Source organism: Dipodomys spectabilis, unplaced genomic scaffold (assembly GCF_019054845.1).
Source record: "Dipodomys spectabilis isolate Male_0828 unplaced genomic scaffold, ASM1905484v1 ptg000089l, whole genome shotgun sequence".
Classification (NCBI taxonomy): domain Eukaryota; kingdom Metazoa; phylum Chordata; class Mammalia; order Rodentia; family Heteromyidae; genus Dipodomys; species Dipodomys spectabilis.
In genome coordinates, this window is record NW_024870766.1 from 13894360 (window position 1) to 13906414 (window position 12055).

Here is a 12055-nt window from a genome sequence, read left to right on the forward strand (position 1 = left end):
TCCATTTGAGATATTAATTACCTTTGGCTGCAAATTATCATTGTGTAACACTTCATTTCATATCACATGTATTTGTCTTAGTTTTTGAACCATCTTCCTCTCCAAGGAGGTATTCATACCAATCTAACTGATTCTTCAGTATCTCCCTTGATGACTGACTTAACACCAACTACTATCTTTCCTTTCTGGACACATGGATTTGAAATCATGCTTTCTGACTCTTGTTGTTGAAGGTACTCTGCTTCAAGTAAAATTAAATGACCCAGTAATGATGTTTCTTGAGCAACTTTATACTTTTCAAGTGATTTCAGATGGTGAGAAACTTCATACAGTCTAGGTAATGGGCTCTACCTATTGTATGTCTATCTAACAAAATGAAAAACAAAAAACAAAACAACCCTCGTTGTTATAATATAATAACCAGGTTATTGTATGCCACAATTTATGTATAGTTGAGAAATGGAATCTTGTTTCTTTATACCTAGATGACGCACAATATGATTGTAACTGATTTAATATTTTGGCTATGATAGACTCTAGAAATATTATGTCATCAATATGTGTTAATATTGTTATTGTGCTGGTGGTGAGGCTAGAATTACCAAAAAGGAATGTGGATATTATTGCTATGCTATTCAAGTCTTCACTTTGTGTGTGTGTGTGTGTGTGTGTGTGTGTGTGTGTGAAAATACCATACAGAGGGGTTACAATTACATGAGCAAGGTAATGAGTACATTTCTTATCAAGCATTGTTGCCTCCTCCTTTGTTTCCCCCACCATCCCTTCCCATTCCCCGCCCCCCCCCCCCCAACCTCCCATGCGCCAAAGTTATAAAGTTCGTTTTTCAACATAACGTCTTGTACATTTCTGGCACATCTCATTGTTGCAATGGGTCCACCTGTATCCCTATTTAAACAATTTGTTTTTTCTCTTCCCCTCCCCAAATTATACCAACATCAAATACAGTGAGAACAGGGGTTATACCGTGGGGGAGGGACATACAAAACAACAAAGAAATCATCTTATAAACATGTTAGAAATGATAGCAAGAAAGAAAAACCATTTGAGTCCTTATCTTGGGGTTCATTTCGCCTAACATTAGGTTTTTATTTCTATTATGGACCTTCAAGCATGTTAAAAAAATTTAAGATCAATTAATTGATGTTTTGGCCCAGCATCACACAATAAGACGTCAAAAGAAGAATGGAATTCAGATGTCCAGAACTTTAACATTAAGAATGTTTTTATTGCACTCCACTTCCACTTTATTCTCTTAAAAAAGAGGCTTCATACATTACCATCTTTGTGTGAATATCTGTGTGTGTACATACACCAATCATTAGAAAACTCTGAACGTTAAAAAGTAAAATCCTGTACTGGGCACCAATGTGTTAAACCAACTGACATAAACAGTGAGCTATCCTCCTGATTCTTTCCAAAATATAAGTAAGTTCTGTGTGGGCCTTCTGCTGCCTCCCTGGGGTCTCCAGCCAGCTGAGAAGCCTGAAGCTCTGAAGCTCATATGTATTCGAGATTGCTATTTCCTTTCCAGATTTTTTTCTTGTCTCCTTTCTTCACCTTGTTTCTCCTAGTTAGTAGTTAGAAATATTATCTTCAACTGTAGGATTTAATTCTTTATAATGTTCAGTCCCTTTTCAAATATCTTCATTTACTCTGCCTTTTTGGTTAAAATGAGTTCCATAAAGGGTAGGGGTTCTTTTTTTGTGTTGTGTCAAAGACATATCTCGATCATATAAAAATGGTGCATGGTTCATAATTAGGACTCAATACTTACATAAGAATTCATGGAAAAGAGACTGTGATATCACTTCTAATCTTCCAAGCAACAGACTTTAGCATATAAACCTTGTGGAGTATTTAATATGTGTTCGACATTGTTTTAAGTACTTTAAAGGGATTACTTAATTTGTTCCTTACATCAACACTTCAGATGCAACTTACAGCCTTCTCACTTCATAGATAAAAAAACTTGAGTTCATAAGGGAAAGACCATGCTCCATATAATACTGATATCAAGTGACAGAGCTCTAATAAGACAGGCAGTTTGATTTCACAGGACACCCTCTTATCTACAGCAGCATACAATTTAATGGTAGAGTCATCTTCTATTGTAATCGATAGGATCTGGGCTTTTTCTGATTCTCTTTAGCTCTTAATCTTTTCATCAGCCTTTTCCAGCCAACTTTCTTGACCAGATACAAAGTAAATAAGCTGCTATAAAGGGACTGTGACTAACATCCTGTTTCAGGGCTAGTGTGAAAATTTCATGATAACTAAGGGTAGGAGGCCAGCACACCAAGAATAAGGCCACCACCTGGTCCAGGAAGGAAGCACCTGTATCAGAAAGCAGAAAGAAAAAAGGAGAGAGAAAAGAAAGGAGAGAGAGAGAAAAAAAAAGAGAGGGGGGGAGAATGGAAAGGGGACATTGTGAGTTGCAGAATTCCACAGTGACTTGGAATAGGAGCTGGGAGATGGAAAGTCTCCAGCCAGCATGACTGGAAGAATGGTGACAAAACTAACAGAGGATCAAGAAGGAGAAATAGGTTTTCATCACGATATTTCCCCGAAATGCTGTCAGATTTGCCACCTGTGAGGGTGGAATAAAGACATTTTTAGGCATGCAAAATCTCACAACAACGTCGTTTCCATGCTACCTATGACAGGAAGCTTCTGACAGATGTGCTTTGCCAATATGAGGGTGGAGACCACAAAAATAGGCATGGGATCTGGGAAAGAAGAGCTACATACAGCACCCAGCAGGGGGGAAGGGAATCTTCAGGCTGGTGGCAGCTATGAGGATGTGAGCCCAGACTGGGGCAGGATGGAAGCCTTCAGCAATTTTGTTAGTGAGATGTATTTGCTGAAATACTAATATATTTGTATATTACAAGAGGAGATTTACCTAACAAGGAGAGTGTTCATTTGTTGAATGAATGGTTCATAATGGAAAATTAGATATGAAAAATGTGGAGTAATCAACAAGAAAGAAAAGCCGTCAGTGTACTACAAGATTCATTTACATAGTAGCACAAATGTAAATCCTAGGTTGCCATCTACTCATGTGTGTTCTACTGGAAGAATGAGGGAAGGAAAGAAGGAGGAAGTGATGGGAAAATGGATTCATTTCGCCTAACATCAACTTATCTGACCTTTTCTGCTTGTCTCAGATGTATACCAGTTATTGCAAATAAGGGAAGCCATGGGACCTATGTTTCTTTGGGCCTGGCTTACTTCACTTAATATATTTTTTTTCAAGTCTTTCCATTTCCTAACAAATGGAGCAATGCCATTCTTTCTGATGGAGGCATAGAATTCCATTGTGTATACATACCACATTTTCTTGATCTATTCATCTACTGAGGGGCATCTGGGTTGGTTCCATATCTTAGCTATGATAAATAATGCTAATTTTTTTTGTTGCTTTGTATGTCCCTCCCCTTCGGTATAACCCCTGTTTTCACTGTATTTGATGTTGGTACAATTTGGGGAGGGGAAGGGAAAAAACAAATTGTTTAAATAGGGATTCAGGTGGACCCATTGTAACAATGAGATGTACAAGACATTATGTCGAAAAACAAACTCTACAAATTTGGTGCAGGGGAAGGCTAAAGGGGGAGATGGGAAGGGATGGAAAGGGGAAACAAAGGAGGAGGCAATAATGCTTGATCAGAAATGTACTCATTACCTTGCCCGTGTAATTGTAACCCCTCTGTACGGTATTTTCACAATTAAAAAAAAAAAAGAAAAATGATAGTCACATAGAATCTTGAAAAGGACAAATATGTACTGTATGTCTTGCAGCAATAGGACTGAAATTTTGTACAATTTTATTTTCTACCAGAGTTAGGGAAGAGGAAAGAGTAAAGGAGAGATAGAGGAGTTGGAGATTATAGAAAAAAAGAAAAGAAATAGAAGAGAGCAAGGGATTCATATGAAGATGCAGATTGCAGCCTCTGCATTGAGTAGTAGAGTTGAGGAGAAGAACTTCTCCACTCCATAGTGAGGAAAAGGGAGACAGATGACATGGATACATCACAGAAGCAAGAAATCACAAAGGCCAGGAGTACAGGATAGAGATGGGAAAACACTCAACAAACCAAAAGAGCCCAAACACAAGTACTTTTGCAATCATTTTAAATAGGCAAATTACTTCAAATAAGTCAATAGCCTTGCAAATCATCCTCAAGCATGCCATCCTGTGCTTGCTTTATCCTAAGAATGCATGGCCTGCTGCATCAGAAGCAGTTAATTAATCAAAGCATGGAACTTCTGGAACATGTAGATAAATTAGAATGGAAAGTGGAATCTTTGTTTTGTGATTTCCCTTCATGATTAGAATGTGTTAAAAATAAACAGAAAAACAAATTGATTGCCAAAAACCATATCAATGCCCTTTTAATTCACAAGAGTTAAGCACATAAAAGTCAAGCTATTGAAAGCTAAAGTTCTCATAACAACATTAATTTGACAACATTATGTGCGTTAGGTGTAGGAGGTTTATATTTTGTAACATAAAAGCAGTAGGAAATACCACAGAAAATGCTTAAATGCTTAGTTAACCCAAATGAAATAACAGATTTCAAGGAAAGTCATTAAGCATGACAATTGAAAAAATACTGTTTTGTAACCCCCCCAAAGAAGGGGGCTTTCAAATCTTTAAAAACCAATATCAATAGTTATTTATTTTCTATGCCAAATCAATTCTTTAGCACATTGTGCAATCTGACATTCATTTGTGCTTTTCATTTGCAGTTTGAATTTCATCCTAATACATCAAAAGATAATGGAATTACCTAGCTACTTTGATGATTTAGTTGATGAAGATTTCAAATTCAAAGAGTTAACAATGTCAGATCTTGAATTCTCAGCTCTGAAGGAGGCATAGACAGGAGGCTCAGGGTCCAAGGACAGTGAGGCCAAAAGTAGGACTCTAATACCCTGAGTTCAAGACCCAGTACTACCAAAAGAAAAGTAAACGTGCATCTAAGAATTCTAAATATTTATTGTTATATAAATATATACACAATCTGGGTGATTGAAAAAACTAGTATCTACAATGATATCATTTTCTCTGTTCTCTTTCTCTCTCGCTCTCTCGCTCTCGCTCTCTGTATTTTTATTTTATTTTATTTTATTTTATTTGTCATCCATGGGGCTTGAAGTCAGGGCCTGGGTGCTGTCCCTGAGCTCTTTTGCTCAAGGCTAGTACTCTACCCCTTTGAGCCACAGCTCCACTTCCAGTTTTCTGGTGTCTAATTGAAGATAAGAAGCTTATGGACTTTCCTGCTTGGGCTGGCTTTGAACCTGCTTTCTGAGTAGCTAGGCTTACAGGAATGAGCCACCAGTGCCTGGCCTCTCTGTATATTTTAATATTCTTATTTGCATGTAAGCATCATGTAAATTCCAATCTGACCATGCAATATGCCCTGTGGAAATGACATAGAAAGAGGAAAAAGCTTAGGGCATAGTTAACCTTGCAAACATTTGTTTCTGCTCTCACAATGTAAGCTAGACCTCAGGAGAGAAGCTGTGTGTCCCAGGAGGATTGGATGAGGTCAGTGGCTGTGAACCAGGTGGTCTTGTCAGCTTTGCCCTCAGTAGCTTCAGTTTTTCTATTTGGGATCAAAGAAGCAGGACGCCTGGGCCATGTTGTAACCTCTGAGAGACTGTCTCCATACATTCCATCACAATTAGAGCCTATGACAAAGAAGAAATGAAGGCCATGGAGGGGAAGTATTGAAAAACCTGTACAATGGAGTAAAGAATATTTCAATTTCTGAAATTAGATACTGTATTACCAATCTTATCTTACTAATGCCATTTTAATTATTTCCCAGTTCCAAGTGAACTTACCTGAAGATTTTGTGACTCTAAATTCAATGCAAATTAATTTTGGTGCAAAATTAATAAATAAAAATCAACAGCTTATCCGCCCACAAGAAAGCACTTTATGAACATATAAAGATAACTTGACCTTTTGCTCAGATTTCTACTTTCCATTGTATTTTATGTCATAGCACAGCAGTCTGTAAAACAATAGAGGTCCATTCATCAGTGTGAAATATGTAAATGCCTGAGCTTGCAGACTCCTGGCCCACTGTTCAATCCACCTCTTCATATGGTACAATAGTCTGCAGTTCTCCCTGAAAAATCTACACATTCCATGGCAGTGAACTCTGTATAAGCTTGAAAAAAAATTTTTTGTATGTTTACTTTCATCTTTACCCTCTGTTATTTTCTGTTGCCAAACAAACAGAAGGACAAATGCAATTTGTCAAACTCACAGGGTGTCCAAACAAGTGTTATTGAATATTCAGAAGTATGGTGGTATTTCTAAAGTTCAGCAACAAATCACTTAGAGTCTTTTCTTTTGTTTCAAATTCTCCTTTTCCAGGCACCACAAGGCCACATAAGGAGGGCGAGGTCCCTGGAGTGGACTACATTTTCATCACAGTTGAAGATTTTATGGAATTGGAGAAAAGTGGTGCTCTCCTAGAAAGTGGGACTTATGAAGGTAAGCACAACTTCCTTGAAAATGGGCTTCCTGTTGCTTTCCATTATATTTTTTCATTTGATTGAAGCATATCAGGAAAGGGGGTTTACAGTGTGCTGTTGTGTATAGTTTTAGAAAAAAAAAAGTGAAAACACATTTGAATTAATATATTTTTAAAATGCTAAAATAGATAGAGAGATGGGTTGATTGATAGGTAGATAATCTTTGTGATTGTCCCCTGAGACTAAGCTGTGATCTTCTGGATAAAATGTCTTTGGCTGACTTTTACAGGAGGGCAGGGCTAGTGTTCAGTCTTGTCAGAATCTGTGGTTTCTCAGATTACTGCACCTCACTGATGTTGACTGGCTTCCCATGCAAAATGATTAGTTAGGAAAATTGGATATGTAGGTGAATTTCAAAATTGTACTTCGATAGCAAATTTCCTCAGATTACCAGAGTCGATCAAATGTACACAAGGAAGGAAACCCAAGCACTGAACTAAATAATTTTATTTCCAATTTGAGGGGTGAGAGAGGAGAATGATGAAAGGAGTGATATTCAATATCAAGATACATTATGACTGGCATGTTGATTTGTAACCCCTTTGTGTAACTACTTAAGGATAAGAAAAAATATTTATGCATTTTAAAAAAGAAGTATATTTCCATGGAAGGAATATTGTAACACATTCCATATCGGGCTTTATTACTTACCCAGTATAGTACTAAGTAATATAGCTAAATCTTCATAGTATTAGTTGTAAAATATTATAAAGTCCTAGCAATGGAAAATAGAAATAATAATGTTTGTATGATCCATTGGTGCATTTGGGTAACATTTTTTATATGCATATAGTTTATATCTAATAAATACAATACAATACAATGAAATTTTGGAATAATTTATTTTTTTAAAAGTGGAAAATAATATTTTTATTCCCATGTCAAGAGTTCTGTATATGTAACTATATGTAAGTATGTTGCTATCAAGTCCAAAGATGATCTAGCTTTACTGAATGACAACTAATAGTGAATGATATAAAAAAAAGAATTCGTACAGCTTGTGTGACTGTTTAGCTCACCTGTATCTGAATTCTGCCATTTACCATCAAATAAACTCCCCTTCACACCAATGGTTTGACACTCTACTTCCTCTTTCATTTTCTTGTGGTCTGTAGTTATTCAAGTACTCAGTGCTTTGAGGTTATTAGAAACATTAAATGCTCTTCCATTATTGGATATTCATAAGGCCGTTTAGCCTGAGACATTTCCCAAAGTATTTTAATTACTATTGCCACATTTCAGGAAATAGCCAAATTATCTAGGAAATGCTTTTATGCATTAGTGCTATATTTTCTTCATATTGTCAGGTGTAAAAGATAAGAGATCAATTTAAAACATATTAAATAAATATGTGGAAAACCTTGTCTATACAGGTTGCAAAAATATTTATATCAAGTAAGAGTAAAAAAATAATGAATTTTATAGAATATACCTGTGGGCTCTGTGACATTAGTAAGAGCCTTTAGTTTGTATGCCTGCAAATAGAAATGTATTACATTAATGACCTTATTTACATATCATACTTACATGGAGAAAAGTACTGTCAACATACATAATCACTGCAAAAGCAGCATGATGAATGATGTGACTTCTTTTTGTTCATAAAATAAAGATTTAGACTAGTTGTAAGCTGAAAATAGTAAGCCAAATGTTCATGCTCAGTTTCCAGCATTCTTATTATTAAATAAATATCATGAAAAATATAGCAATATTTTAAAATATATCTTAGATTAAATGTTAGGTTTCAAATAACTTTTGAGGAAAATATCCCAAAAACATCCAAACATAACTAAGCTTTGTGAGCCAGAGTAAATAACTCCAAGTCTTCTGTAGACATTTTCAGTGCATTTTTATGCTAATTTGGTAGTTGCCCTAGAGAAAAGAGAGCTAATTATCAACTAGTAAAGCTTGTTTTCTCAGGCAACTTTGTCAAGGGCATCAATAACATTATTGTAAACATGCAATGTAAATTTGGATAAAGACCAATCTCTTTCCTCTGATCACATAATCACCAGGATGAACACCTAAGAACAGTCTCAGATCCTGGGATCTTCAGCTAAAGAGCCAGTAAAATTTGTCTTCTAATAAAACCACTGCACCCAGCAGAATGGGTCATAGGCTCTAGACAGAGCTACTACTACGTCACATAGTGTTTGTCAAGGAAATTCAGGGGCTCCCTTTTGCTGTTGGTTGTCTCAGAATACATAAAGTAACAATCATGTACTACTTAACTAGACAAAGTGAGACCTGAAGACCTTTCTATTCAGGTTTTTACAATGTCAAGTTCTTGTATGGTTTCTTTAGCAAAAGCCTAGCCTCCCTTTTGTGCCCTGGGCCTGTGCCCTTGCTTCCTGTATTTCCTTGTTTATTCTTTCTCATATGTTCTCAGTTCTTTAGAGCCCTTGGCATTTGGTGTCTTCTGTGAACACACCGAAGAAAATAAGAAGGAATTGCATTAGTGTCAGCATTAAGATTGCAGACCTTCTGTAACCACGCAAGGGTTCCTACAACCGGAAGGTCCTCCACAAATCCAGTCTGGAAACCAGAAAAGCCAGACTACCACTGCAAATGTTGTATTTCAATAAACAATGAAAAAGCATAAACATTTTTTAAAGACCTCTTGTTTCTTCTTGCCTGTCGTAAGTGCTTCCCACACAGTACATTTCCTGCTAGGAATATTGAGGACTGGTTCTTTATTTTCCCCCTAGCACAGATCAGAGGAATCCTTTATAAAAGATCTCTTCAGCCTCTTATCAATGAGAAAACCAATTTCTATTGTGTCTGTGTTCTCCTCCCACCACTTGATTTTAGAATAGAGAATATCCACCTATTGAATATTTGTGAGGAAAAGTGCACACTTTTAGGCCTTTATCTTATTCATCCATTTTGTTTCCTTGTCAGTCATTCTAACTTTAATCTTTTTGTAGATAGATAGATAGGAATTTTCCCATTATTTCAATGTTTAAAAATCAAATTGATTCTCATAAATTGTAATTCTGTCTCAGGAAATTTGAGGTAAAAAGCAATTCTGTCATTTATATTAGAGCCTGAAAAGAAAACTTAACAATATGGGTATATACATACCCCCATAGCAGAATTTTACTTGATTCTTAGTCTTTATTTTACCTCTAACCTGCTCATCTGAATGGTTCATTGAAGTTTACTATGAACTGCTTTGAAGAGACTTGCATGAGAAGCTTTGATTGTGATACTGACTTTTAGGTATGTGGGTAAAGAGACCCATTTTTCATCCTCACCTTTTATATTCACTCAGATTTAAACTTTGGTTTATAGACTGCATTACTAATAAAGCTAATAATGATCTAGTATTGACTAATATAGCAAAGCACAGTTGCAAGCCTAACATAAAGTATATAAAAAATGCTATTGCTATGGACCTTCCTATTAAGACAGATGATATAGACTTCATATAAAACAGAAAACATCAGAGTACTTTGAAAGAATGCAGATCATTCATTTGGAATTGAGATCACATACAGTTAGTGTTGAGACACCAAGAGGTAGAATTAAATGAGTAATTCTGAAATTCTTTTTATGCCTGGGGGTTACACTCAAGGCTTTGGCTTTGTGCCTAAGCTTTGTTACTCAAAGCTAGCACTCTACCACTTGAGCCACAGCTCCATTTTCAGGTTTTGGTTTGTGTTGTTGTTGTTTATTTGGAGATAATAGTCTCATAGATTTTCTTGCCCAGCTGGCTTCAAACATGATCATCAGATCCCAACCTCCTAAGTAGCTAGGATTACAAGCATGAGCTACCAACACCCTGCCAATTCTAGCATGCTAACGATGAAGTCCTGGAAGAAGACAGCATTTGAGAACTGTCTGAGACTGACAAAAGACTGAATCCTGCTTAGCCTCCCTCCTCAAGTTGCTTGGAATATTACAGTCATGATTTCCATTACCACTGAAACCATTTTTCTGTCTCAGCCTATGTTCTGAATGTCAGCATCATTTAACTACAGAGACCCTGAGCTGTGCCTGGGCTGACTTCACTTAATTTCCATATTGAGATTATCTAGTCATGTTCTATTGTTATATCCACTACCATTTTTTTTTGTCTTTGTGCTTTTCAAATAAGAGATTCTTTTCAGATTATATAAGACATCATTGATTCTAACCTTAAATGTTTTCTTTTAATGGACATAAATTCATTTGTGAAATTCCCAAATTTAAGGTCATATCAACTGGTTATTAGGGGTTTTTTTTGTTTTTGTTTGTTTTTGTTTTGGTCGCTCATGGATCTTGAACTCTAGGCCTGGGCACTGTCCCTCAGATCTTCAACTCAAGGCTAGCGCTCTACCACTTGAGCTACAGCACCACTTCCGGTTTTGTGGCGGTTTATTGGAAATAAGTGTTTCACAGACTTTCCTGCCCGGGCTGTCTTCGAACGGCGATCCTCAGATCTCAGCCTCCTGAGTAGCTAGGATTACAGGTATGAGCCACCAGCGCTTTATTAGGGCATTTCAACATAATAGAGTGCAAATATGTTATTTACCTTCACCTGAATGCTGTGATTTTTCTTAGTCACAGATTCTAACATATTCATGGACTTAAACTACACTTAATACTACATGCCTCATTTCTTAAGTGATCTCCATAATAGAACTTTGAAATTCAAATTCAGACTTTGAGCTTCAAATTCAAATATCTCATATTTATATATAAAGGAGTATATATACTTTATATGTATTTTATACTTTATACTTATATATAGTATATATACTGTCTGAATCTTATAGAAATTTAAGTATTACAACTAATTTTCTAGGAAAGTAATCCAAGTATTTCTATAATAAGAGATTTAACAAATTTTTTGCAATTATGTTTGATTTAGCTGACTAAAATTAATCTTAGGTCTTTTTAACTTAACCTCAATGCACTTATTATTGAAATTTTGAATATCTCCTGTCAATCAAGCCAGAACTGAATGATACAGAGCTATTCAATAAAAAAAAAATCATTACTGACACTATAGATAGGTTTTTGAAAAACTATTTTCTTATCAGTCCAGAATTCCAACCCACTAAAATGTATTTCCTAAAGGACCGATCAATGCTTAAATTGATAAGATTTTTGTCATTCCAAGAGACTAAAATGAGATAAAATTTCATTTCCCTTTTTCCTTATAACCTGTCATAAGAAAAATTTATTATGTAAGTAATAACCCCCATAACAGCACTATTTTCTTGGAGTTTGCAGTTTAAATGGTCTAGCTGTTCTTATGTGCTCAGCTCATAATACTTTTTTCTCTTGATACTTGCTTCTTATTCTTTTGAGGGGAGATGATCTTCCTATTCTGGAAGATTTCAGGATATGGTTGAGTGTAAATTTTGAAGGCATGGAGCATTCACAGAAAACCCACAAAAAAATGTTTATTGGATCCGTTGGGAAAAGTACATATTGTGAACTCTCTCCCCTTGGGGATCTTATAACACCAGTTGTTTGTTTGGGTTTTGGT

The 12055-nt window shown here is 35.9% G+C and overlaps 1 protein-coding gene across 1 annotated transcript in view; it reads left to right on the forward strand.

Annotated features, from left to right (window-relative positions):
• Magi2 (membrane associated guanylate kinase, WW and PDZ domain containing 2) overlaps nt 1–12055 on the forward strand; it is a 1359346-nt gene that overhangs the window by 759930 nt on the left and 587361 nt on the right. The window contains exon 3 of the mRNA XM_042684528.1: nt 6416–6535. Coding sequence (XP_042540462.1) covers nt 6416–6535 — 120 coding nt within the window. The remainder of the gene's footprint in view (nt 1–6415; nt 6536–12055) is intronic.